We start from the raw sequence: 27,727 nt of genomic DNA, 5'->3' as shown, positions 1-27,727 counted from the left end.
GGGGAACTGAGATGAACACAAATGGATAGTCTAGCTCACAATCTCAGGTGCTGTGTAACAAAGCATCCTGTGTAAAAGGTGGGGTTTTGACGAGAGGGGTCAGCTGAAAGGGTGGGAAGCAGTACAGGAAACCTTCTAGAAAGAAGTGAGACTTGAGGCAAGGCGCCGTTGGACTGCAACTGAAATGAGAGGACATTTGAGAAGCAAGGAGTTCCCTTGACTAGAGAAGCACTAGTCTCTCTAGGAACATCCAGTGTTTAGAAACTTCTCATCATCCCTGCAATCCCTACCTCGACCCTTCAAAACATCTACGTTGAACTAGAAGGAGAATCAGTATGTTACTCAATTAAACATATTTTGGTAATAGCTGGGAGGAGGAAGGGAGCAGACCGTAAAATCTCCCTCCCCCTTTCACACCTTAAAAGATGAACTAGGGGACTAGGCTTCCGACCTGAGTTTCTCCTCCCCGGGGAAGACGTGTTCTGCCCCTCATCCGGGGTTCTGGGAATGGAAGCCCCGAGCCCCCCCACCAGGAGGAGTCAGGCCGCCGCCTGAGGCAGTTGAGGCCGCACCTCGCTGCTCCCGCCGCGTCCCGGAGCACCTGGAAGCGAGGCAACACGGGCGGGGAAAGAATGAGGGAACCCGAGGCCTAGTGGCCCCCTGAGACAAAACGGGGCTCTCCGCAGCCTCCGGGGAGGTGCCCCCATCCACGTTCGGCTCGCAGTCAGCCCGCCCCCGGCGGCGGCGGGGAAGCGCCCAGGACCCAGGCCGGCCCGGCCGCGCCGCGCGCACACCCGCGAAGGGCCCGGATGCTGCTTCCTCCCCGCTCTGCGTGTGGGCCCGCGCGGGACGGGAAAGGAGCGGCGGCGTTCGCCGAAGAATTCAGAGACGGAAGGCGGGGAAGCTAAGGAAGGCAGGCGGTCTTCACCTTGGTGGCGGGGCTCCACTCCACTGCTGCGGGGCTCCGAGGACCCGGCGGCCTCTCCCGGCGGCAGGAACCTCCGCGGGCGGCCGGGACAACGCAGCGCTGCCCCGCGAGCGATCGCCCGAGCCGAGCCTCCGCCAGCTACCGCGGCGCGTCCCGAAGGGAGGACCTCATTTGTTCCTCAAAATGGGCAGATTCCCGGAACCACATTGCTGATATCTGGCGGGGAGAGAGGAGGGTCCCTACACGTTTAAGTCCTGGCTTTCTGCATTCTCGCTGTGATTCTGTAACGATTTTTCTTCTGAAAGGAAGCGGGCTAAAATGTCCAGTGCGGCTAAAAAGTATCCCAGTTTAGAAGCAAAAAAAAATTTTTTCAATAAATTTTTGTTTTATTTTCGGGTGCGAGCCGTCGCGAATTTTTTCCCTGAACGCCCAAGCCTAAAATGAAAACGCAAAACAATCTGATTTCTATAAATTAGGTTTGTGACTGGACGTTTTCCTCCACATTTTTTAATAGGAAAAAAAATTTAATGGGCTGTTTGAGAAAATGGAGACACATATTTTAGTCGTGTCTGGAAATGTTGAGAAAAAGAAACGTCGGTCTTTTCATTTGTTTCCAATAAGCCCCAAACGCAATCTTTCCAGACTATTTTACAGGACGTAATTGGGGTTTGAGATTGGGTGGGGGGGAGGTTCATAGGCTCGGCTCTACCAGCAGAATTGATTGATATTTGCTTTTTGCTGTTCTGCAATCAAAGTTTAGCTGTATTTGAAGGCTCTAAAACGCTGGGGATTCCACTGACAGCCAGAAGTGTCCCTCTGGGCAGCAGGTTCTGCTGAGATACTAGGACCCCAAGAAAGGGAAATGTGGAAAGTTGTGTTGCAAGGAAATTTTATGTTAAACTATATGTGTATTTGGTACATGAATGAGTCGTGAAGAAAACTAAGAAATATGGACCAGAACAGCTCCGAAGGCTATACTATCTCATAAACCAAACAGAAACAAACACAGGAAAAGATTAGGGGTAAGACACCTCCTGGAATGTTCCTTGCATCTCTAAGCCCTTCTGACAATTTAATGGAGCTTGAACTTGGGCACAGGCAACTCTTCTGTCCTTTATCCTTCCCTAGTCTAGATTCAAAAACAATGACAACAAATACATGTGTGTGTTGAATTTTACCTGTTCTATTTTTATATTTTAAGAACATGTGTCTTTAACAGCAAGTAGCCCAATATTTTATTCCTCAAACCAGTTGGCAGAAACATTCAACTGGAAAGTTGTTTCAAAGATTCAAGTAATCTTGGTGGCTTCCAAATCAAGGACTTAGTGCATGGCTAGTAAACCAGAAGTGGAAAACTGTAGACCATAACCAGCCTGAAACAAATCACACAGAATAAATGGGAAGGGGCAAAATCAAATCAGGAATTTCGAATCAAGAAGTGCACTGGCCTCAGATTCTAAACTATCTTGGTTTTTATTTAGGAAGTAAGGGTGGTAATACGAAGTCAAATCAAACCACCTCTCGTGCCTTATCTTTCTAATTCAGAAAATGAGAGGTTGGATAGATGAGCCCCTTTCAGTTGTAATCGTCTAGGCACAAGAAGTCCTAAGGCAGAAATTTTGTGTGCTCCCAGAAATGTAGGCAAAAGTAGGCTTATTATATAGCAGAAGGTCACCAAAGTTAGCTATCTAGTGAGTAGCTTCTCTGACAAAGACGAGCTAACTTGTATTCTTGTGTGTACTGAAAAAAAAAATCATAACACTTCTAAGAGGGAGAGAACTTTACAGTCCCACCCAAAATAAAGATGTTGTCCATGCATTGCTTTCAAAATTTTAGAACAGAAGGGTATCCTGTCATTCAAAACAGTAAATTAAAGACCCAGACTCCTAGAGCTTCTACTGCTAGAATGATTATTCTTCGAGAAGAAGCACAAACAGCAGTGACCGTTTCTGGGTGTTTTTTTTTTTTTTTCCACAGACGTGCTCAGCCATCAGAAAAGCTTAATAAATCCCTATTTAGTATGCATTTATTCAGTGATTACATGAACTTTGACCTCTGAAGAGCTGTAGCAATTAGCTTCAGTGGCCAACATCTTCTCTCACCATTCCCAACTGGCTTCCTTGGGTCTTCCTTTCTCATCTCAATAGTCCAGGAGAGTAAAAAATTTTAAAGTTGACTTTCTACCTGAGGTACTTGCTTTTGCACAAATGAATCACCCCTTCCTCCTTTCACCTCCTGTCTAAAAAGTCATCTCAGACAGATATTGGGGCTCTGATTGTCGATATTACTCAAATGCAAATGGATTTCAATTCAATCTTGCCCTGCACTCTCGCAAGGAAGATAAGCTCTCACGGCCCAAAGAGCCTCATTTCATAGCTCTTGGCATCTGAAATAAATCGGATCTCTTCTGTCAGGCTAATTTAACATTTTAAAAATATTCAATGTAATTTATTTTAAGTCAAATGAAACCTAGTGGATTGACAGAAAGCTAGAGAAGGAGGGAGGAGAAGGGCAGCTGGAAGCTTCTCTCCCCACCACCAAAAAAAAAAAAAAAAAAAAAAGCCAGGAAGGGAGAGGAAAGTGTTTTAAGTTTCTAGTAAACACTGTTTAGCAAAAGAATAATAGGAAAGTCGCCCCTCTCCCAAAGAGGGATGGAACTATAATTGTTGCCTTTAGCAGAGAGCTCAGATAAACCGCTGGGACTCATTCTAAAGTGACCCATCACTGCATTCATCTCTTCTTGAACTTTCAGTGAACCTGAGATTAAACAGGGGTGAGCAGCTAAGCAGTTTGTTGTTAGCAGCCTTTTCAACAACCCTTTCAGACTGAGTAAATATTGATCGGTTTGAATCTGATTGCCCCAGAGGAAAACACCATGGCATCTGAATAGCCTCCAAAAGTAAACTTTCAAAGGTGAAGCCCAGAGCAGACTTCAGAGCAAGATCTCAACTCAGCCTTAGGTTGGGGACACCCTGAATTTCGGGAGTACTTTGAATGAGTGTGAAGGAAGTGAGGAGAAAATGTTTGAATACTGGAATTTTGTATTGTAATTATCCCAAGTCCCTAATTGACACTCTTGTCCTTTTTAAATTTATCAGTAAAATGTTATTTTCTGTTTTCCATCTGTTGTTTCGGTCACCATTGCTGTCATTTTTCAGGGAGCTAACCGTGTTCCTCAGAGACCAAAACGGAAAAAGAGAGATCTAGAAATAGGGTGTGATAAGGGCCTCTGATTTAATCGATTGGGACAACTAAAAAGATACAAATGTTTTCCTTGTTGAAAGGTATATTAATGTTTCCTAAATGCATTGCTTGTTAACTGATTTATTCCACGACCTAGAGAAGGCTTTGGATGTTTAGCCATAATTTATTGTTCTCCGCTCTCTCAGCTACATTAAAACCAGTACCTTGAAGACTAGAATCTCCAAGATTCCAGCAGGTCGGACCCTGCTTTTAGATATTGAAATCACGGCAATGGCATGCAAATGACACTTTAACACATTAAAGAATTTGGAAACCAGCCATCTGTTTTGCTGTGTGGCCTTACACTAATAAACAAAAGATACTGTATAAGGCCAGGGTGGGAAATGAAAGAAAGAGTTGGCCGACTTTGAAGTTCTCCTCCATCCACTTGAGTCTTTTAGAGGCAACCCCAGAGCCCAGGATCCCAGAGCCAAGGGGAGGGCAGCGGGTGCCCTTGATATGGCCGCAGCAACTGCGCCTGCAAAGTCCCGGCTTGCTCCCTTTGACAGAAGTACAGGAAATCTCCTGGGTGCTCTAGGAGGCCTGCAAATTCCAAGTTTTTGTAGGCTTTCTCCTCCCACTGCCAGCCCATCCTTTGTAAAACCTGCTTTGGAGAGGAAGGAAGTCATACGCCTGTATTTGTGATGTTGTATTTCTCCTCTACCCTTGGAGCTAAATTAAAGCCTCTGAAAATGTGTGATGGTAAAGGAAAAGTGGTAAGAGGTCTGGGAGGAGAGCCATTTTGAACTTTAATTTGCTGGCTTCCTCTGTTAAAGAGCAGACACTTGCCTCAGTTGGAAGCTACTTGAACATCGAAAGACTTCAGGGCAGCTTTCAGAAGTTCACCTGGAAGAATCTGTTGAGCCCGGAGAAGAAAATAAAAACTTTTTTTCTGGGTTAGGGGATTAGAACTGGGTTATGGGTTAGAGCAGACCCATTACGGCCATGCTGGCTATAACATCAAAGCTGAATCTGATGGGAGTGAGATGTGTAACCCAGAGGGGTTGGGCAGGAGGGAGGACATGTAGAGAGTGGCAGGAAGGGATGCACATTGACAGGAGGGATGGGAGGAGAGATGCAGCAGGCTTCTGAAAATAGACATACTTGGTTTAAAGGGTGGAATATACTGGAACACTGCCTGACAAGCCGAAAAAGAAAAGGGGTGAGGTGGAGGCCTCATCCTCAAACAGCTTTATACTGGAGCTCATTAAATGTGAATCTCTTAGCTCTTGGTTCACTGATGTGAGGAAAGACGGACTGAAGAGTTTGGGCTTTTGAAGGGAGTTCTGTTTATATATACGTCAACATTCAGTTGGAGGTGAAAAGGTTAGCACTTGACCCAGGAAGTATCCATGTTTGTTTCAAAAATAGATCCGCTTCATAAATTTCTTCACCATTCATTTTTTTCCATTATGAACTTGGATTATTTAATAAAGGAACTATTGTTATTTTAAAGAAAATCAACCTATTAAATAGGCATTAGCTAGGTGCTATGACACGCATAGGGGAAATTTCAGCTTCACAATGGAAAGCATTTACTTTTTTTCAAGAAAAGGCTCACCTCTGAAAGTACACGCCAGCCTTCCGTCCCCCGCCCCATGTGAAATGAGCCAACGTTGTTGGAACCAACAAATTGTAGCCAAGCCAAATACAGGGATGCTTAAGCATATGTGAAACTTGAATATATTTATTACAGACATCTTAAGACCCGTAAACTCTGCTCTGGATCATATTACTCCAGGATCTCAGAGCTGTTCATGATTGTACAGGAAAGGGGGAATATCATAGGCTCACAAAGAATAACTGATATAACTCAGTGTGGGACTTTAGGGACATCAAAACATTGTGCGACATGCAAAAGACTATTCACGAATCACACAAAATATACATTCATTGTGCCATCCATCACATTAACAGTTGAGCTGAAAATACATCATATCCAGCTAAGATAACTGTGGAAGGGAGAAGCTGCTTTGAATAATACCTCTAGGTTCTGAATAATCCAGCACAAATTTTAAATAGAGTGTGGGCAGAAAAAAAATCAACGGGTGGGGATGGAGAGAGACTTAGCACAGGAAGCAAGGTTTTTGAACCTTGTGTTCTGTAGACCTTCTTAATTCACTGAAAGAACAAATGCCGGCTACCCTCTGAGGCATCTGACTGAGTTTAAGTGAGCGATTTTATTCTTTAACCTATAATCACATATAAAATTGTACCAGCTTTGAGTTACCCACCCTGTTTTAGTCACTTAATCTAAACATTTCTAGAAAATCTGTATAAAGATAAATCTCTCAGGACAAAGTATTTACAACCAGCAAACACACACATGAAATTGAATTAAATAAAGGGATGAATTAATTGTGTAAACACGCTCATAGTGCAGCTCTTCTTTATGAGCTCCTGGACTCTCCTTTCTCTCCGACTTTAAGGGCAAAGTAGGGGAGAACTGTAAATATACAGGCAGGTAAAGGCCTTCTTCTGACATGTTTCTGCTGGCAAAGGAGACTATACTCCAAGGGACATCTGAAAGGAATGGATTCTGTGGAAATCTCCTAAAGGTAGGGAGGGGTGTTGGGGCTGTCAAAAAATTAATTATGGCACCTACTCTGCATCAAGGAGTTAGCACACACACCCAATCAAGCCTCTAATCTAGAATTCTCTGGAAACACATTATCCTGGCCAGGAGCTTCCCAGATAGGATCAGAAAGGAAGAGAGAGACTGTAAATGGAAAGGAAGATAAGCTAAGAATGTGCTTTGGGTAAGAAGTCCCCAGCCCTCAGAGAAGCCTGGGCTGCGGAGTCTGGGGCTGGGTGGGCCTCAGTGGGAGGTAGTCAGAGTGTCTGAGGTAGAGGATCCCGGGGAAGGAATGCAGGGCGAAGAGCTGGACTTCTCTGAAGATTCCTCAGCCTTCTCCTCACTTCCTGGCGGGGTGGCAGGAGAGATGGGCAAGAAGCCCTCCTTCTCTCGTTTCTTCTGCTTCATCCGGCGGTTCTGGAACCAGATCTTCACCTGGGTCTCATTGAGCTGCAGGGATGCGGCAATCTCCACCCTACGGGCCCGGGTCAGGTACTTATTGAAGTGGAACTCCTTTTCCAGCTCAGTGAGCTGCTTGGTGGTGAAGTTGGTGCGCACTGCATTGGGTTGACCCACGTAGCCATACTCTCCAACTTTCCCTGCGGGCACGGTGGGGAGCGATGAGAGAGAAGGGTAAACATTTTTACAATGCATATAAGATCCCCTACACGCTCCAGAGCAACATTCAGGTAAAGGGGAAGAGAGAATTTCGCTATAGAAACTGGGCTGGGTGACTGATGAGGTGTAAAGTGTTAATCCAAAGTCAACCATTAGCATGGTCAGACCCGTGATTAATGGAGGCTGGAGATATTAACGGAACCACACACCATCACCACCCACACACCCCTACCCACTTCCTACTCCAGAACCTCTAAAAACTCAGCCCTTTGAGAAACACAACGATCCCAGATGCTCCTCTGCCCCACACACCTGGGCAATCTCTCCGCACAGAACAACACCAGTGGGAAGCAAGAAGTTTTGTCTGTTGTTGTTGTTGTTTTAAGTATTAATTTTCCTTGGCAACTAAGCAAACAGGCTCCTTCCAGAACCAACAAGGAACATGCAAGGAATGGCAAGACTGACCTGTTTTGGGAGGGTTTCTTTTGACTTTCATCCAGTCAAAGGTCTGCGCTGGAGAAGACGTCTCTGATGTAGGGGAGCGACAGGCTTCTTGGTGGCTGGCGTGGAGAGGGGACAAGGAGTTATTATACGTGGCCAGGGCCAGGCTCTGGTGCTCTTGTCCATATGAGTGGTGAATGTACTGAGGCGAGCCCACCGCGCCCCCGGCATAACCCTGGTGGTGGTGGTGATGCTGGACCATGGGAGATGAGAGATTTCCAGAGTAAACTGCGGGAGCGCACGAGGGGTACCCACCACTTACTTCTGCTTCCTGATTTAACGCGTAAGGGCTGTAAGGCGCGCCGAAGTTCTGCGCGCTGTAGCTTGGACCACAACTCGAATGGGAGTAGGACACCCCCAGGTTCCCGGGAGTCTGGTAGGTGGCCGGTTGGGGGTGGTGATGGTGGTGGTGGTGGTGGTGGTGGGGCGGGCTGATCTGCACCCCCCTGCCCACTAGGAAGCGGTCGTCGCCGCCACAGCTGTTAGCACTGACCGCGCACGACTGGAAAGTTGTAATTCCATGGTCGGAAGGGTAGGCTCGCGCTGAGCAGGTCCCTGAGTCGCCACCGCTGAGGATGGGGTATTCCAGGAAGGAGCTCATTCTTTCATTGTCCATCTGTCACTGAGGGACGGGGTCCTGCGAAGCCCTGGGTGACCGTGCCAACTTTCTCACTTCCTCCATGGGGCCGGAGAAGAAAAATGATATGAATGTACAGTGCGCAAGAGGGGGGGCGCGAGGGGGGAGGGAGCAGGGGGAGGGGCACGTGACTAAGTCAGCCAATGGCGGAGCCTCCTGCGAAAGTTTGCTGGCTCCCGCGGTGATGGATCACCGTTTCAGTGGCATTTAAATCCCCGGCGCTCCTCAGTCTAGGTGACGCGCAGTCGCCCCCCCAGGCAGCCCAGGCGGCGGCAGCATCTGCGGCGGCTGCAAGGACAGATTTCGGAGCTCTGGGCCGAAGGGGAGCAGAAGCCACCCTCTGCGCGCGCCGACTCCGCTCTCCCGCCCTCCGGGAGGTGGGGGCTGGGAGGCATCCTCGTCTCCGCCCCCTCTCCACCGCGCACTGAGAGTTGAACTGGCAAGAGGTGAGAAGGGAAGAGGGCTCCGTCTCTCTTGGGTCGGGAATCAGTGGGCCAGAGCTCGCTGGCCTGCCACTGGCTCAGGGGCCGAGCCCGCAGTGCGCGGAGCAGGAAGGGTAGCTCCCCGGGCGCTTTCACTACACAGCCCCTGCTGTGGGGCCGGGGCAATAAGGCGCGCAGAGGACAGTGGCGTAGGACGAGGCCAGGCCACCAGCTGTCCAAGCTCCGCAGGGAGAGGGAAGTGCGCAGAGGATTGGCCTGGAGAACCCCGGGTGAGCGTGCGGGGAACAAGAGAAAAGGAAGGGAAAAAACAAACAAACAAACAAACAAAAACAAATTTCCCTTCTCCAAGGAGGGTCTCCGAAGCCTACTCCCTCCACCCCAACCGATTATTAGCAAGGCAATGAGGAGGTTCTGTAATTCGACGCTCGGGAGCGGGGGATTGGTAGTAGTTAAGCTTGCCGGAAAAGGCCGGGGGTGGCCGTGCTCTTCGCCCTCCCTCTCTCCTCGCTCTCCGCCCCTTTCTCCTCCCCACTCAGCTTTGCTCCGGGAGCCCTACGGGATCCGGAGCAGCTCGGCGGCTGGATTTTGAAGGGTAGGAGGCGGGGGAGAAAGATGACGCTGGCGGACGTGGCCAGCGTGGGGGCCAGGAGGCGCGCTGCAGGCCATCTGCCGGCTCCCTGGGACCCAGGAGCCTGCGCGCTCCGGCTAGGGCCTCAAAGGGCGAGACCACAGTCCAACAAAATACGCTGGACAGCCCCCCCTCCCCCGCAATGGTGCTCGTTTTCTGGAGGGGGAATGTTAGGAGTGGTAGGGTTTCCTTTATCCACTAGCCGCCGCCCCCCCCCCCCATTCTACTCCACGTCTGAAGTGGGTAGGGGCTGGCAGGTGGGAGGGGCGGTGGACAGATGGCTGATGGTGGACGGGATATTTTCTTCTTCCCCAACAACACCCCCTCCCCTTTGTAACTAACTGTGTAGTTCCTTGTGCGAACCTTCAAGTCTTTCCCTAGAGAAACGCGTGCAAATCTGAGCGTCATCCCAGGCCAGGGGTCCTGTTCTCCATCACCTTCATCCTACCCTGATGCTGACGGGGTCGTTAATTGCTGTTTACTATTGGGTTTCGTGTCAACCCTTGGCTTGTAGAGAGAAAATGCCGAACTGAGACCGAGAATTGATGCATTCTTAGGTAAAAGGAATCCAGAGATCATCCAAGAAGCTTTGCAGGCGATGCAGTATAGATTTTTCCCTGACCATGTTTACCACATCGGAATCGGACAGATAAAATTTATCTGAGGATGGGGTTCCCACTCCCCTCTAGCTTTCCCTCCCCAGTTAGAAGAAGGAAGTTTTGCTTGAGGCATGCACATTTCAAATGTGTTAGTCAACCTTTCTGCATTCTGTTTTCCACATATAGAAGTCTCCCTCACCCCAACCTGCCCCCACCCATAAAGGGAACTCTTGCAGACATTTGACTACGAATTCCCTCAGTAGCAAAGAAACATTTCCCCTGAAACATTTTCTTTCGAAACGGTATTTTTCTGTGACCTTTGACCCATCCCCAACCACGGTTAAGAGAGAGCAGGGATAGGAAAGGAATTCCTGCCCCAATTTCAGCACCTGGGGATGTTCATCTTCAGGAAGGGAAAAGGAAAGGCGGCCTTCCTGGAGGCGGCTTCCTTGGGAGCTCCAGACTTCCAACGATGGGAGAGAAGGGGCTCCTGTCGAGGAGGAGGTAGGACGTGAGAGGGTCGGTGCAGGCATTGCGGACGATCAGCTTTCCGAACCAAAGGACGTTCTTTCCCCTGGCCTCATTCTTGTCCCTTTGTTGGCTTCTTCATCCCGGGTTCGCGCAACCCCCTTCGCCGCAGGACTTGAGCCACAAAGCCGCCCGGGGCCTCAACCGCTCTCCTTCCTCTGCTAGTTCTCGGCCTCGGCGCTCCACTCCTTCCACTTCTCTTCCTGCCTCCGGGCCTCATTCCCGCGCCAGCACGGGTGGGAGTGTGTTTCTTGGGACCACATGCATGCACTTGCACGTAAGCCCGCAAGGACTCGGCCGGCGACCGACCCACCTCCGCGAACTGCTCCCGGCTCCCGGCAGGCCGGACTCCTGAAGCCGAGCCTGCTCCGCCCCGGCTGGCCGCCCAGAGCGCTGCTCTCCCGGTGTTGCTTACAAAGGCAGTCTAGTCTGGCCTCGAGCCCGTGAGGCTTCCGTAGCTCCGTGCTTTCCCCACCCCCACGAAACCCCGGGATTCATACCGCCTTGTACAAGACCCTGGTTTTCTGAGCGTGTAGGCCAGCGCCCCACGACTCGTGCTAAAGTCTCTTTAAATGCCCTGGGAGAGTGGGCGAAAGGAGAGCTTAGTTACTATTTAAATGATGGCCTGCAAGCGGCTTTCTGGCCTCAAAGTGCCTCTTTCAGGGCTCTTCTACTAGAAAGGGAAGGAGCAAGAAAGATACAAAACGCCGCCGAGGCCCGGAGCTGTTCATGGCATCCGCAGCTCAGCCAAGCTGTTGTTTTAAAAGAGCAATAAAAATGAATTATGACTAAATGCCTTCTAACTTAATGCTTTCGGACGGGGATCCCCGGCAAATACGTAAGAGGATTTTTATTTGTGCATGTGTTCCTGCAATTGATCTCTTTGATGACATTCTCATTCATAGAAAGCGTTTGATTTATGAGCGTAGGACGAATCGCAAACAGCAGCGGCACAGCCCTGGCTGCGGCCGCGCCGCCCTGTTCAACTCAGCGACTGGGGCTGGAGACCCGCTGGGGCCCTCACACGCCTCCGCCGCTGCCAGGATTTAGGGGGCAAGGGGCTGAGAAAGGTAGGGTGCAAACCCATGGAGAAAGACCGCGATTTCACCGTAACTTCCAAGCCTTTGCTATTAAGAGCCGGGTTCCTAAATCAACCCGCCCCCTGCACATGTTGCTTACAGGCTGCGTTTTCTCACGGTAAGTTAGTAGCCATCACAGCAGAGCTCAGGGAGGGAAAAAAACAGCATGTGGAGATGTAAGAAGGGGGAAAAAAGCAGAAAAACCCAGTAACGTGCCCTAGATCACATTTTATTGATATTTCATTTAAAGTGCTTTTTCTCTTTCTCTCTCTAGAAACTGGGTTAATTTATAACCTGGGGCGCAGAAACTCTCCATTTTAAATCTCAACTTGGTAACCTGACTTCACAGCTTTAATGATCCATTATTTGTCATGTAAACAGATTTAAGAATGAAATATTGATTTTTCTATCCCTGAAAAAAGAATCCTAGAATGACTGAACCAGAGGATTGGAGAGAACCCTTTCTGAAGTGCATTTTTCAGCTAGTAACCATTGTTTTGTTTTGTTTTTGTTTTTCTCTACCTTTTAGGTCTGTTTGCCTGGACCCATCAACAGCTGGGAGACTAATCAACCACACTGAAAATGTTTCCGGGATTGTGGGGGAGGGGTTGGAATGTAGATGTTTGAAACAAATGTGTATAAATAAATGAATTGTTGATAACTTAGTTATTGACCTGAAGACTGGTAGCTTGTTAAAGAAACTCCATGTTTCTCCTTCCTGGAGTTGGGGGTTTCTGTAGGCACTTTATTTCTCCACTTTCAAAGGCTTGGGCTTGGCCCAACTCTGAGGCTGCCCAATCCCGCTTCTATTACCAATTTAAATCTATGGCTTGAACCTCTACACTAAAAAACCAAATCCATTCCCTTTTTAAAGAAAGAAAGAAAAAGAAAAAAAAAAAAAACACTTCTTGGAAGTCCTAACCATTTTCTGGCTTTCTTTTCATTGGTGTCTATTGAAGACTTTGAACATGCCCCCTTAATAAATATATTAAAATTGAAAAAAGAAGATGAATTGTGACCAGAATTTTATTTACCAAGTTAGACTAAAGGAGGAAAAAGAAACCGTTATGAGCCTTGAGAAAGGGGGGAGGGAGAAAAAAATAAGAAAGCTACTTATAGCAAAGGAGAATTTATTCTACCAAAAATACTCATGACAATGCATCCTAAGGTAATACAAAAATAAAAAGAAAGTGAAGATACAATTATATGATCACTTTCTTGCAGGCCTCATATATTGCTTTCAGAAAATCACATAGAGGGTCGTTGGATTCAATTTAGAACAACTAAAACTCCAAAATAATCTGTAAAAGATGGCTCTGAAACGGACCAGGAGACTCACTAAACAGAAAATCTTCCACATTTAGAGGACAGACAGGGTAGGTCAAGAAGAAAAGAAAATAAAAATCAACTCTCTCGGAATAAAAGAAGGCCAAACCACCTGGTCAAAGGGGTTTTTGTTTTGTGATGCTTTGTTTTGCTTTAATGTTTTTAGTAATTCAGATGCTGCAAGTCGATTGTGGTGAGTGTGTCTGTAAAAAAGTCAAAGCTGTCAGCTGAAATATCTACGGGACTGTCCAGGGAACCTGGCAAACTGGGCGAGACAGCATCTGAAAGCTGCAGGCAGGAATCTGTGGAAAAAACGTTAAAGTCCTGCAAAGAGGGGACCTCGAGGGCCTCGGGACTGTCATTGTTTAGGCCAGAGCCACAGTTCTGGCCCATTGTTGACAAGCAGTTAGAAACAGTGGGTGACTGGTGCTGAAAATGTTTCAGATTTTTCTCATTGCTGGTTAAAGGCGAAACTGGGAAACTTTGGGAGTCGCCATTGTGTCCGTTGGGAGCCTGCTGCTGAGAGAGGGCATTTTGCTGAAAAGTGTAACCTTCCCTCTCCAGAAGGGCCCCAGAGACGCTGAGGGCTTGCTCAAAGAGCGACTTCTCCTCCTCGTCTTCCTCCACTTTCTCAGAGTCTTCCAGGCTTTTAAATTTCCCTTCGCTGTTTTGGTTCTCCTTGCACTGGGTCTGCCTCTTGTGCTTCATCCTCCGGTTCTGAAACCACACTTTCACTTGTCTCTCAGTCAAATCCAGCAGCGCTGCAATTTCCACCCTTCGGGGTCTGCAAAGGTACTTGTTGAAATGAAATTCTTTTTCCAGCTCTAAAAGCTGCGTGTTGGTGTAAGCAGTTCTCAGGCGCCGCGAGCCCCCGCCGCTGCCATCGGCGATTTCCAGGGATTCTGCGGAAAGGGAAACCAACAAGAGACACACGCACAGTTGGAGGTGGAGGGGTCCGAGCGGGGTTATTCCACTGGAGAATAAATATAGCAGAAAAGATCAACTGCAACAAAATGGCCGCCCCTGGATGCAGTAGAGCTATTGTGCTGCCTTTCCTGGGAGCCCAGCCGGGGGAGACCCCATCTCTTCCACCTCCATCAGATTCCTGCCTGTGGCTCCCCCCAACCTCTCCATCCGGGAGCAAACTTTATATTAGCCACACCACAATTTATAATTAATGCATCAGCTGCTTAGCTGAGCAAGAGCGATCTATCACTCTTCATTACTGTCAAAAAGCCAAACTCTAGGACAACTAGACAAGAGGAGGTCAGTTCCAACTCAAATAAATCATCCCACGTTACACAAGTTAGGGAAAGTTCCCCCCCCCTTCTTAAAAATATATATATGTCTCATTGTGCAGCGCAGGATCCCTTTTCTCTCCATCAAACCCACTCCTGAGCCCACAGGGGAAGGGAAGGCAGCCAAGCATCTCTCCCTCTCTCTCCCCCTTCTCTCCCAGCCCACGCTCCCCTCCCCCATAACCGCTCCCCGGGCAGTGCAGAAGGGGAGAAGGGTCCCGGGACCTGGGGCCAAGTCTCTGGACTGACCTTTGTGGCTGAGGCAGGCAGGGCCGGTGGCGGCGGCGGCGGCGGCGGCGGCAGAGGCGGGCGGCAGCGCGGTTTTCTTGGCCGCCTTCTTCTCCTTCATCCAGGGGTACTCGGGCGGCTGCAGGGCGCCGGCGGGCACTGGGCTGCCGCGGCTGCCCGCGGGGCTCGGCTTGGGGCGGCCGCCAGCGCCGTGGCGAGGGTGACTGCCCGGGTTCAGGCTGGGAATGGTCTGCTCAAAAGGAGGAGGAATCAGTGTCGAGTGTGAAAGCGTCGAGGTCTTGATTGATGAACTTTGAAATGTATCAGCGACAGGGGGAAAAGATGTCAGGCACTCAGCGAGCGACGGCTGGCTATTGATAAAACCAATCTCTCGCTCAAATTCGTAATTCATGGCCTTCTCCTTGGAGCCCCCTCGGAGAAAAAGTTCCCTCTTCTGGAGGGGCTTTGGGGGGGCAAGGCCCAGGAAAAAGGCGAGAGCAGAGGAAAAAAAAATCTATCATAGAAGATCGCTGCTGGGGTGTTTTTTTTCTAATTCACTGATTACAGCCGTATGGGGACCGCGCTACTATTAAACTATTGAATTCATGGAGACAAGGTTGAAATTGGACCGAATTGGCTGTCACATGATTGCTTCTGCCCAATGACAATTTGGGCTTTAATCAAAAGAAGCCACTGTCTGTTTGATTGATCCAAAAAAGTCGGGAAGGAACGCCTCATTGGGGGCCAGCGAGGCTTTATTTACACTTTTTTCAGGGCAAAAATACATATACGTGGGTGTGGGTGGGGATGCCCGGGAGTGCGTGGGGGCGAGGGTGCCTTCCTGCCTCCTGATTAGCACAGATCGGGTGTGTGCGCCTGGGAGTGTGTGGAGTGTGAGTGTGTGCGAGTGTGAGCCTTGCTGCCGGGCCCGCCGGCGGCTGCCCTCTGCCTCCCCCGCACACTCCGCGCATTGTTTGGGACTGTCGGGAAGACGCCTCGCACCTCACAAATCATTTAAGCACCTCAGTCTGACGCCTGCAGTCATTAACAAAGTAATCCATTAATCTTCAAAGTTTTGACACCCGAGAGCCCCGCATCCCAGCCACATAAGTTCTGCTAAGGCAGGAGGAAGGAGCAGAGGGAGAGGGGAGATGAGACCGGGAGAAGAAAAGAGAGAGGGAAGAGGGAAGGAGGGAGGGAGGAAGGGAGGGAGAGAGGGAGAGGGAAGAGAGAGCGAGAGCGAGAAGAGAGAGGAGACACAGAAAAGAGAGGGTTCATTTTGGGGTCTCCCCTCTTTTATTTCCTTTTCCTCCTCCGCCTTTTCTAAAACCAGTTCCTGGATCTCGGAAGTGATCTGTTTTCCTTCCTCTCCGTCTTTCCCTCTTTTCTTCTTTTTCCCTCTTCTCCCCTCTCCCCTTCCCTCTCACTTCTATCCATCTCTCCTTCCCCAAACCCCTCCCGCATGCCCTCGCCCCCCTCCCAAAGCCCAGCTCGGAGTCCGCGCCCCTGGACCCGGACCCTGGCCCATTGTTAGCCGGCTTTTCCACGGCAGCTATGCATCTGGCTCCAGAGGGAAGCGGAAGACGGGAGGCGGCTCTCGAAGCTTCCCAACCTTCCTGTGCCATCAACTTTTCAAGAGTGGCTCGAGAAAGATAGATGCATGTGCCAAGCAAGACAACAACCCCAGGTCCATGTGTCCAAATCCCTGTAGCCAGGGCGGCGGCCACCCAAAGCAGTGCCACCTGGAGCAGGCTCCTGCGGCTCCTGGCATTCTGGGTTTCATACCCGTAGGGCTCGGGTGCGGTGAGTATTTCTGATTTCTAGGAAGTCTGTTGGAAGTTAGCAGCAGGGAGGGAGAAGGCGCTTGTTCCTTTCTCTCTCTCTCTCTCTTTCTTTCTTTTTCTTTTCCTCTCCTTCTTCTCTTGGTCCTTGTCGTTCTTATTGTGGGCTTGTGGGTTCAGATGCAAAACGTGCTCCCTGGCATCCCAAATTGTCTCCTGCACCTTTCTGCTGCTTGGTCACCTGGGATGTTTGCACTCAGGTTCTGCTGTGGGAAACAGTACCGCAGGTGAGAGGGGGCAACCTCAGGAGGAATTATAAAGGTTCTCTATTCTCTGTTCACGCTCTCTTTTTTTCCAATTCGGAGACTTGAGACTGAGGGCATCTTGGACTGTGCTGGAGGTTTCAAAAGATAACACCTTTAGGTACCAAACAATAACTTTTAAAAAATCCACTGAGCCAGAAAGAGGGAAAGAGGCTGAGAGAGAAATCTGAAGGTATCTCTTTTCCCTCAGACCCTGAGGATGATGATTCGCTTTTGCTTCCTTTGAAATGGACCAAGTGATCAGACTCCCCCAGGCCGGCAGGCATCCGTGGCAGGAAAATAAATCATTCTGATGGCCAGGGAGAGAGAGGTTGGTGGGGGAAAGAAATCTACGCGGAAAACAAGAAAGGCCAACCACGGCACAAGGCTAGGACTCCATTTCTGAGGCCGGCATCAAAGGGGGCTTGGGTGGAAATTAGATATAAAGTGGCCTCCGTCATTGACTAGCCCAGAGCATCGCCTTACAGATAGAGATGCTATTTTGGAAAATGTGAGGTTTTTCAGTTTTCTTGCTTTTATTCCAAACAAAGCTCTAAAGGAAGTCTGGGTGCGATCAATCTTGCTCACCAAAAGCCTTGACAGCTTCTGGCCCTTAAGAACACATTTCAGCTTCGAGCTTTTTCCAAGATCAAATGTGGCCGAGCAAAGAGGAGAGCAGGAAACGCAAGTAAACAAGGAAAACTAGTCTTTTTAAAGATCTTTTTGGCAGCAGGAAGAGTATAAGGCGGCTTTTAGGAAAGGTGCTTTTGCACATTCTGGAATAGTGGCTTTGGCATTTGTTCTTACAGAAATAATATTGAGGGGTTAAGGGGAGGGGGAGTTAAGGAGAGGGAACAGCGCTGCCCCCATATCGCTGAGGCTTTGTCAAGGGCTGCGTGGGTGAGAGCTTTCTGCTCGCCTCAGCGGCCTTAATTCAAATACCATCTGGAAGCAAACCTTTTTTTTTTTGACCATTCAACACTGAAATCTTCCCCAAATCTATTACTTTAACTCAGGAATATTTCAATAAGGACTTATTTTTAATATCTTAGAAGCTGAAGGTGAGATCAATATTTTTTTCTTTGAAACCTAAAATGAATGTTTTGACTGCTAAGATATGGGAATCTCATTTAAAAATCCATGCCCTGAGGGAAGGAGGATGCCTCCAAACCAGTCGCCTCTCAGCTAAACGGTAGATTTTAGAAATGGGTTCAAACAGTGGTATCTCCAAAAGATTTTCCTCTGTGAACGGATAGCGCTGGCTCACTCGTTCTCTCTCTCTCTCTCTCTCTCTCTCCCTCGCACTCTATCTCCACTGTTCCTTATTTTGCCAGGTAATTGTATATATGTCTGTAAAATTATTACTCATAGAAAGACTTCTGTGGTTGCTTAGCCTGTTCAGTTCAGATCTGAACAACCAAAACAGCGGAAGCTCCAGTCCTCACAAAGACTGGATTTCCAGCCTTGCATTTCTGAGGTGCACCATATTTTGGCAGGGAGGTTGGGGTGGGGTGGGGAGCAAATCTATTCCTTCCATAACCCAAACTCTTTAAAAATCCAGAAAAACATATATGTGTCTCAAGAGCTCCAGACAGATGCGGGAGAAGCATCTCTAGCTGTGAGAGAAACACCCAGATCTCTACAGCTCCCTGGCTTTGCATCCTCCGAGCATTTTTCTTTTTCTTAAAATGTGAGAAGTTTCCCTAAAAGCAGCTCCTGTGGACCCAGGAGATACCCCAAAATGGCTCCAGGGCCTATTTCTAAAGATCATCTGAGGGAGCTTCTCAGGGGAAAGATAGAGGCCATGATGATGGATATTTTGGATTGCAAACAAAATGGCGACATTTTTCATCTCCGTCTCTGAAAGATACAATCCAGGGAGAAGGAGGATTTATTTCTCACATCAGATGCTTCTGATCCGAGACGCAGGTGGTTTCTCACTTCCAATTTAGAAAGGGGATGTTGATGGGGATACAGTCCTGAGGTTTTCACTTTCTGAATTTGGTTCCTTCTCCAAGCAATTCTTCAATATGAAAATAAAAATATTTCCCTTTCCTGTGCCTGCTTTTGGTCTGCCAGCCAGTCAGCTGGCAGCCCTATCTTCAATCCAGGAGTAGAAATGTAATGTTTAGCTCCTGCAGCATCAAATGAAAGAAGTACTTATAAAATTGCATTTTTATTAGAAAGATACCAATCTCCTTTCTTTCTCCTCCTCCCCCGGGGGCCATAAAAGGAGAGTGAGGAGGGATGAAGGAGAGGAAATAAATCCAGGGGATGCCAAATCCTAAATTCCGGGATAAAGAAGCAGCTGGGATGCCAGCAGTCCAGGGAGGGGCTTGGGGAGGCTCCTGAGAGTTCAGCCTTTCTTCTGCTGGAGACCTGGGTGAAGCTCTGTCTCCTTCGAGCCTCCTAGCTCCCAGTGGCGATTTTAAGAGTCATTCTCTCCTCCTGGAGCGATAAGGGACCGAAGAGCATCCACGGAGAGTCCGGTTGCTCCAGAAAATGCTCTGCATCCTCCGCATGGCTCATGATTCCCAGGGTCAAAGCATTGGCTGGTCCGCTTTGACCTGGAGGAAGATCTTGGAGAAGACATCCCTGCCTTACTCCCCAGCGGGACCTCTCAGGCACCTGTGCGTCCCCGCCCCGCTTCGGGCCGGCTGCCTTTTGTTTGTCCCGCAGTCAGCGGCTCGCAGCCCCTGCGGCCGAGCAGGCCCCTCCGCGGCAGCTGGGAATCAGGCAGCCCAGCGGGCTGGCGCTCGGCCTTTCCAGAACTGCCCGCCTCCGGGAGCTCCTGCAGCCTTCCCAAGAATTCGCCGTGCTCCGAGGCGAGCCGCCTGGCCAGGCCGCACTCCGGGAACTGGAAGGCTTGCCCCGGCCTGCTCAGCCACTTCGCCTGTCTTAATTCCAAGCAGACCCCCATCTTCGGCCAAAGAACCCCTTCTGAACACGGATATTATTCAGAATAAAAACTTTATTTATTTATTTTTTTGTTTAGTTTCTCAGAATGTGAGCAGCAAGGAATGTAGAACTCTCGAAACAAATCTAGCATTTTTCACGTTTACAGATTTTTTTTTTTTCAGTTTCGCCGGATGTTACAATCCTAAATCACTGTTTTCAAAAGCTGGATCCTCTCTGGTATTATTGCATCATTACCGTTTTTATAAAGGAATTATATTTCCCTTTCAAATAAAAATTTTTTTTCTATGTACGCCAATACACTATTGAACAAAAGGCCCAAGAAACCTTCTGAACAATCAGGGTACAGAATTTCTTTAATATAAATACGAACGGATGGGGATAAATAATATTTAAAACTTAGATTATTCAATGCTTGCAAAAAAAATATAAATAAATCTGACTGTTCACCAGCATACACACACGGAAAGACGTACACTTAGTCATCCTTGCACAGGGAGCCCCTGTTTCAAAGCGCCTTTGATTTTTTTCTCGCTCTTTACAAGAAGTGCAATTAAAAAAAAAAAACACCTAAAAATTAAAAAAAAAAAAAGTAACTGCTTCCCCTCGGGAGCCATAATGTACGAACAAATTCACATTGAAGAACTCGGCTAGAAAATTTGTTCATATACCCTGTTTCTGATCAAAGAATAGAGAAGGTAAAGGGTGCAGGGCCCGCGGCCGAGCGAGGGGTGGGAGGAGATAAACATCGCTACTGATACTGACAGCCATTCCAGCAACCAAGATTGCTACGTCACATAAACTATAAAAACGCGTTACCAAAGAAAACAAAACGGGGTGGGGGTGGGGGTGGGGGGTAGATGGGGCGGAGGAGAAAAAAGGGAGGGCAGGAAGAACCTTAAAACCAAACCCAAAAAAAGTAAACGTAGAAGAAAGGTGGGGGCAGAGGGACTCTCCTGGCGCGCAGCCCCGAGCCCACCATCACAGGTGGGTGAGCTTGGGGGCTTCCTGAATTCTTCCCTGAGAAGGATGGTGGGCGGTAAGGTCCGTGTAGGTGGGGTGCGGCTCCCCTGGCCCGGGCCCGTGATGGTGGCCGCTGCCCAGCGGCCCAGCACCCCCGTAGTCTATGGCTGCAGAGGCGGCGTGGGGGAGGTGAGTTAGGCCAAAGAGGGCAGGCCCAGAGTTGCTCATGGGCTCCACATAGCTGCCCCCCACGAAGACGGGGCTTCCCTGTAAGTGTGGGGTCCCATAGCTGCCGTTGCCCTGCAGGCCATGCGCGTGTGGGTCATAGTCGGGTGTACCCCCCGCCCCTGCCCCCGCCGCGGTGTAGCGCTTCTGTGGGGGCGGTGGGGGCGCGCAGCTTGGCAGGGGTGCGGGGTAGGAGGCGGGGGGCAGCCCATAGGCGCCCTGGGGAGGCTTGGAGAAAGGCGGGGGCGACTGGGGCTCATACGGGACGCTGTTGACCAGCGAATGCATAGAGTTCAGATAGCCGCCCGCGCCAGGGGGCACGGGGCTGCGACTTGGGGACTGGCCCCCTGATGACGTCAGCATGCCCTTGCCCTTCTGATCCTTCTTGTACTTCATGCGGCGATTCTGGAACCAGATCTTGATCTGGCGCTCAGTGAGGTTCAGCAGGTTGGCCATCTCCACCCGGCGTGGCCGGCAGAGGTAGCGGTTGAAGTGGAACTCCTTCTCCAGCTCCACCAGCTGCGCGCTCGTGTAGGCGGTGCGTGCCCGTTTGGACGACGCCTGCCCAGGCGGGCTCTTGTCGCCAGCGCAGCTCTCCCCTGAGAGGACAGAGGAGACAGCAAAGGAGAAAGGAAGAGAGCCATCAGGGCCTGCCTCAAGCCCCGCCTAGCCCCTGACCCCTCCAGGCCCCTCAGTTGCTTCAGGCTCCAAGACCCCTCTGTCAGGGCCCAGAAAAGGGGATGAGGAACCAGGTCCCCTCCTCTGTGCTGGTGGGGAAACAGTGCCAGTAGCTGGTAGCTAACCCCTCCTTCAGTCAAGTTGCAAGTCATAAGCTTCCCTAAGGGAGGAGAGGTAAGGAAAGAAAAGCAGAACCCCCAGTTTGCCTTCCTGGAGCTATTCACTTTCTGAATCCTTTACTGATCCTTCAGGCCTGTCAGACTACAGGCTCCCTGTGGGCGGGTCTCCCATGTTCATTCCCTTCACAGTAACTGACATGTGGGGCACCTAATACACTGAATAAACCTTTCCCTAATTCACTGTCTGACTGAAGGATTGGCCAGTTGCCTCAACGGGCCACTTATTTAGTCTACCCACTGGAGATGGGTGGAGTGGAAGCCTTATTCTGAAAGGCCTCCTGTGTGCAAAGGAAGAGATCCCATTGAAAGTACCAATTTCTGGTGGGGTGACCCAGGCCCCTGACTCTGGGTCTTATTAATTAGGGCTCTTGGTGTCATCAAGCAGCCTCCCCATTTTCACCCACTAATCTTGTGCCCTCCTATCTTCCCCCCCACTCCCAAATCTCAGACTCTGGGGCGGGTGGGGGGTGGGGGGTCCCAGATGCTGAGGCCTAGAGCAGAGTACTGGCAACTGGAGGTTGCCAGTAAAAAGGTAACCAAGATGCTGGGAAGCCCAAGACCCAGGACCTGTCCTTCAGTCTAGTTCCTGGAGGCCCATGTGGTTCCCATTAGCATGACAAGTCCAAATCCCCTCCCCCAGGAGATCTCTGGCTGCCTTCATTGTACTAAGTCTGAGTAGGGCCTTCCCAGAGGTAAGGCAGCCACTCCATCTACTGGAGCAAAAATTAAAAATAGGCTCTGTTTTAGGCTCTGTTTATAACCGAAGCTTGAATTCTCACTTGGATGGTGACTAGGTGTGCTTTTATCCTGCCACATTTCAGTGTGGAGTGGATGTTACTGTTTCATTAGACATGAGGACTTGTGGAGCACCTGGGTGGCTCAGTGGGTTAAGCCTCTGCCTTCAGCTCAGGTCAAGGTCTCAAGGTCCTGGGACTGAGCCCCCACATGGGGCTCTCTGCTCAGCAGAGAGCCTGCTTCCCCCTCTCCCTCTGCAGGCCTCTCTGCCTACTTGTGATGTCTCTCTCTGTCACATAAATAAACAAAATCTAAACAAAAAAAAAAAGAAAGAAAGAAAGAAAGAAAGAAATGAGGACTTGTGCTAAAAAGAGAGAGTGGAGCTCAGGTTTGTTGTGCCTAAAGGTCCTAACTCCAAGAGTGGAATAAGAAGGGATTCCAAGCTCCCTAGGCCCCACTTGCTCTTGCAGAAGTCAAGAGAGACTCCCATCAGGTCTTCTCTGGGGTTTCCTGGTCAGAGTCCTGTCACCCCCCCTAGTTGAAGGAGAAGGCGCAGTTTACTCTTGAATGTGTTCCAGTGCTCCCAGACTGTACTGGCTGTGGCTGGAGATGGCTGGGGGGCGGAGGGGGTGGGAAGCGGGAGCCAGGCCAGAGGACCCTCCTCCAGAAGCCACCGTTTACCTGAGCTGGAGCCGCTTGTTTTCTGCTTTGTGTTTTGCCGAGACTCTTTCATCCAGGGGAAGATTTGTTTGGCCACGGTGGGTGAGTTGAGTAGGGGGCTCTTGGCTGCGCTGGCGGGGGTGGGGTTGCTGCTGGCATTCTGAGGTGGGGAAACTGAAGAGGGGGGAGGGGGCGCGGCAGGAGCCGGTGCTGGGGGCTGTGGCGGGGGTTGCGGCTGCGGTGGAGCTGGGGGCGCGGCCTGGGGCGGCGGCGGGGCCAGAGGTGGCTCCCCCAGGCCTGGGGGCTGGCTGGGCGGGCCGCTCAGGGTGCGCAGACACGCCTCGCTCAGCTCGTGCGCCTTGGGGTGGCCCCCGCCGCTGGTGGGCGACTGGAGGGAACAGGCGGGTCGGTGGTACTCGCCATCAGCGCCCAGTGCCGCGGACGCCGGGTACGGCTGCTGACTGGCATTATAAGCGAACCCGTTGGCTGCCTGGTAGGGGTAGCCACCGTAGATCGCGGAGCTGTCGTAGTAGGTCGCTTTTTGCATCGCGTTGTTTCACAATCTTGATCGCACACTCTGACAGGGGCTTGACACCCGTGAGGGCGCACATTGGCACGCCCCCGCGGTCACGTGACGCTCCGCCGCCAATGGCCGCCCCGCGCAGACCTGGGGGGGGCGAGAATCGCAGCGCGGTGAGGGCTCCGCGCAAATCCATCTTACTCTCAATAGCTAAGTGACATGAAAGCCATAAAAGAAAAAGTGGTCAGCAATATTTAGCAGCACGACTTGGCCCCGGGCGCGGAGAGCCGCGCTATAAAAAGCCGCTGGAATTTACTGGCAGCTACAAATATTTGCTTAACTTGCGTCTGGAGTTGGGGGGTTTTCCGGGGAGAGAGGAGGAGAGTCACCGAGGGCTCGAAGCCCGGTCTCCAGAGCTGGAGTCCAAAAGAAGAAAGGCTGATGGGCTAGAAAGGAGCAGGGCTGAGATCCTTCCTTTCCAGGGAAGGAGAAACTTAGGGTGTCCCTTCATCTCCGCTCCTTGGCCTCGTCCGGTGAGACCCGGGGCTCCTTGCCTCTCAGGATCTTGGGGAAGGGGCAAGGGGGCAAAGGGGAGAGTAGGTTGCCAATTTGTTCTCCAGTCGCTTTAGGACTAATACTTGTCAAAAAGAGCCCTGACGCGGGGGGACTTCCCATCCAGCCCCTTCTTGGATCTTCCAGCACCCAACAGAGGTATGCACAAAAAACTCTGAGGCAATTGCCCTACTCAACCCCCGATGGATTTCAGAAGCTGAGCTTCTTAGGCAGTTAATCTACCCCTGTGCAGGGATATGACCTACCTCTTCCAAATGAGCCCCTTGTGGCCAAGAGGGTGGAGAAAAAACTTTAGAAAGAACATCCTGTATGGGAAGGGACCAATAACAACACTGGCTTCAGCAAGTCAAACTCAAATCCTGGACAGTTCTTTACTCCTTTCCTCTCCTTATTTTCTCAGGCACGACCCAGCAAGCCACTCCCACTTGTTTCCCCCTGTTACAGAAGGTCCCCAGACCCTCCTGCCTTGGGCTTTCTGAGGTGCTGTTATTCAGGGCAACTATCAAATTCTACCTGTTAAAACATGATGGATTAGAGAAAAAAAACCCAACCCACCAGGAACCTGAAAAACCAGCGTTCATCTCCATGACCACGGCTTGAACTCTCCCTCCAACTTAACGATAATAGGTTCTGTCTTAGAAACTGCTATGTAATTTGATGTATGGGGGTCATTTGGCTCCGGACAAGGGATGGAAGCGCAAGCCATAAAATCCTGCCAGAGTTCCCTGATCTTTGTGTGCTGTTGTTGTTGATATTTGTTACTTAGCCGATTTACCTGCTTCAGAAACACCAAGCAAAGGTCAACCCTGAAAATCTTAAAAGCAACTGAAAGCCTCCTCAACCCTTTTTTAAAATTTATTATTTAGAAAGCAGTTTGCGGAAGTGAAATCTATGTTTTATTTTTGTTTTCAGCCTTTGCATGGTCAGTCTCTGGTTCTCAGCTGAGAGAAGTTCCATGTGAGTTCATATACACACACATACACACACAGAGGATGATAGTCTGACTATTTAAGAAAACATAATGACAAATTCATGAAGAAAATGGCTTAGTTCACACCCTAACTACATATATTTCAGTCCTGGAATCATTCAAGTTCTCTAGAAATTGCAGACACTTTGTTAACTAGAAAACACCATCCACCAACAGATGATTACAATTCTGTTTTTAATAATGGGCTTCTCTGGATTTTATTATTAAACCAACAATCTGACCAACATCTGGAAAACAAGCACAATTAATTTTCCAGAACCTCAATTAAAAATTACAGCTTCCCTTATCCGAACTTACTGTGCGTGATCTTGAGCCCTGGAATATTGTTTCTATTTTGGAATAGATAGGAAGCTACAGATACCATGATCGAAAATAAATAAAGAATAAAATAAAATTTAAAACTGAATAGCAATCGAATATCTCAGTTTCCTGTTCTTTCACTGAAAACAGTTCTTATTATATTTGGCAGTGTTAATGTCTGCCATTATAAATTCTTAAGATACTAGGCTTGTGTAAAATAAAATGTCAGGTTAAGAAAATTACTCCAGACACTTGAGCAGCAAGATATTAGATAAAACAAAATGAAGGTGATTTTGAACGTGTAACATTTCAAGTGACTTGCTAATCCATTATCACAAGCTATATTGGCCTGCTGCTTAAGTCTTTTCATCAGGTTGTGCATTGTCTTGTAAATAACAAAAATACCATGAAAAACCAAAGAGCATACAACAGTCCCTATAATATGAATTCACCTCAGAGATCCCACCAAAGTCCTCCCTATTGTTTGAGGTCAGCAGACAACTACCGTGGGGCCCACACATTTCCCCCCTCCTGCCCTCACCCCAGCCCCCAAAGTTTGCAACCTAGTAAAGAAGTTGGATATCTGCCAGTCTGGAAACTTGCTTTGCACCCGCGCCCCTCACCCCAAGCAAGGGCTGGGACGGGAGGAGATTCCTCCGAAAAGATCTGTTTCTGGACAATAACCTCCAGGTGCAAGAACTGAGAGTTGAGAAGGCTAAATTGAGTGCAGAAAGCAAACCCTATTGTCTTTCTGGAAGATCTGCCCAAATTCAACCTCCTTCCTTCAGAGACCGCACCCTGTTTTCACTCCTGCCCCTTCCTCAGCCTGCCCTCACCCCGAGTTTAAGCGGGAATATCGGGTAAGAGCCCCCCTGTCCCCTTGCCCACCCTCCCTCCCTCCCCAACCCAGAAAAGTTGGGGCTGGGCTAGGGGAGAGGGAAGAGGTGGGGGCGGGGATGGGAAAGCGGCCTGAACTCGAAGTGTAAGGGTATCAGTCACTGCCGGGAAGGAAGCTCCGGCTTGTGAACTCTTCTTGAACCGAGATTTAAGTCTGCAGCCATAAATCACCGAGACGTAAACTCCGCCATTCAGCGCTGAGAGCGGCCGGTTGTGGCCCTGCTTACCTTAACTTCTGAGGAGCGCCGCGAGCGCTGGCTCGGGCTCGGGCTCGGGCTCCGGCCCCCGGCCCGGATCGGCCGCCCGGCCGGGTCCCCTAGGCGCGGGATGGGCACCGACCCTCAGCATCAGCCGAGACGGCAGGCGGGAGGGAGACCCCAAGGCCCGGACGCCGAGGCGCAGAGCGTGGCGGCTTCGCTGCTCCGGCAAGGCTCGCCCAGGGCGGACTGGGGCGGCTTGGACCCCCCCTCCCACCCACCCCACCCACCCACCCCTCCCCCACACCCCCGCCCCCTGCCCTTCCCGAGGGCAGCAGCCGCGGCCCGGAGATAAGCGCTAGCGCGGCGCAGGGCTCTGCCTGGGCTAGTGGCACCGACTTGGGTATGTTTCTTATGAATATTACACGCGGAGCAGCGTCTGGTCGGGGGGGGGTGCGGTGGGGGGTGCTGGGGGCGGGCGGGAGGGGAGGCCGAGGCGGCTGGGGAAGCGCGGGGCGGCGTGGGGGATGGGGCTAAGGCGAGGGGAGGGACAGGAGCGAGAGGGGGAACTCGGCGGCGGCGGCGGCGGCGGGAGGAGGGCAGCCTCACCCCCAACCCCCAACGCCCTCCCTCTCCTCGCTTCTAGGCGTCACTAAAGTCCAGGAAAATTATGCTAATGAGGACAAAGGGCTCTCACAAAGGGGCTCTCTAGCCGGGCTCTATTTCTTAGGAATCCATTTGAGAAACCACATAACGCCTGCCCTGGACACTTCCAGTTGGGGTGCAAGGGGAAAGAGAATCAGGAGGCGAGTTCCCCAGACTTTGGGCACTTTACCACATCTGTCACCCCCAATCTGAGAACCTCAAAGGCACTCTTTGGGGGGCAGAGGTACAGCTTCCTTTCTCAAGAGACCTCCCCAAGAGTCAACTGGGCTGTCTTTGGTTATATTTTTAGGCAAAAACCCTTAAAATTCTGGCAGCCAGGAGGGAAGTAGCCTGGGGGAGATGCGCATAAGCCCAGGCAGTGAAAGGGGATGCTCTGGGCTCAGGTACACACTAGAATGCCTAGAAAACTGGGTCTCCAGCTTTTCGGTGCCCATTTCCCAGTACAGACAGGCAGCTCAATGGCAGGGAAAGACATAAAACTCTCACCCCAAAGCCAACGGTGTCTATGATGTT

The 27,727-nt window shown here is 50.2% G+C and overlaps 3 protein-coding genes and 1 long non-coding RNA gene across 11 annotated transcripts in view; 1 reads left to right on the top strand and 3 right to left on the bottom strand.

The window, feature by feature from the left end:
* Positions 1-5,838: 5,838 nt before the first annotated feature.
* Positions 5,839-8,667, bottom strand: HOXA1 (homeobox A1). Of its 2 annotated transcripts, XM_032872847.1 has the most exons (3): positions 8,128-8,667; positions 7,830-7,924; positions 7,179-7,345 (listed from the first exon to the last, which is right to left on the bottom strand). In XM_032872847.1, the coding sequence occupies exons 1-2, from the start codon at positions 8,479-8,481 to the stop codon at positions 7,865-7,867; spliced, it is 414 nt and encodes a 137-aa protein (XP_032728738.1). In that variant the 5' UTR covers positions 8,482-8,667; the 3' UTR covers positions 7,179-7,345; positions 7,830-7,864. The 2 variants fall into 2 exon arrangements, with proteins under 2 accessions (XP_032728728.1, XP_032728738.1); XM_032872837.1 differs by having other exon boundaries at positions 5,839-7,345; positions 7,830-8,667.
* A 20-nt stretch (positions 8,668-8,687) lies between these two features.
* On the top strand, positions 8,688-12,630 carry LOC116876572. Its single transcript, XR_004384408.1, has 2 exons — positions 8,688-8,948; positions 12,309-12,630. It is a non-coding gene; the product is annotated as an uncharacterized LOC116876572 (long non-coding RNA).
* Positions 12,631-12,896: 266 nt separating this feature from the next.
* HOXA2 (homeobox A2) lies at positions 12,897-15,348 on the bottom strand. The gene is made up of 2 exons (XM_032872826.1): positions 14,653-15,348; positions 12,897-14,007 (listed from the first exon to the last, which is right to left on the bottom strand). Exons 1-2 carry the CDS (start codon positions 15,041-15,043, stop codon positions 13,268-13,270), a joined length of 1,131 nt encoding a protein of 376 aa, XP_032728717.1. The 5' UTR covers positions 15,044-15,348; the 3' UTR covers positions 12,897-13,267.
* A 5,134-nt stretch (positions 15,349-20,482) lies between these two features.
* The window catches only part of HOXA3 (homeobox A3), a 44,699-nt gene continuing 37,454 nt past the window's right edge, over positions 20,483-27,727 (bottom strand). For 5 of the 7 annotated variants that reach the window (XM_032872722.1, XM_032872712.1, XM_032872731.1 and 2 more), the window contains 2 exons: positions 23,092-23,737; positions 20,483-21,417 (listed from right to left, as the gene is read on the bottom strand). In XM_032872722.1, the coding sequence (XP_032728613.1) occupies positions 20,612-21,417; positions 23,092-23,617 (1,332 nt within the window). In that variant the 5' untranslated portion in view covers positions 23,618-23,737 and the 3' untranslated portion in view covers positions 20,483-20,611. Of the gene's footprint in view, positions 21,418-23,091; positions 25,156-26,578; positions 26,813-27,727 lie in introns of those variants that run through there. The other 2 variants (XM_032872745.1, XM_032872739.1) reach the window with 2 other exon arrangements.

Source organism: Lontra canadensis, unplaced genomic scaffold (assembly GCF_010015895.1).
Source record: "Lontra canadensis isolate GAN:19392208 unplaced genomic scaffold, GSC_riverotter_1.0 scaffold2, whole genome shotgun sequence".
Lineage (NCBI taxonomy): Eukaryota > Metazoa > Chordata > Mammalia > Carnivora > Mustelidae > Lontra > Lontra canadensis.
Note: the sequence above shows the minus strand (reverse complement) of the source record. Positions and strands in the feature narration are given on the sequence as shown.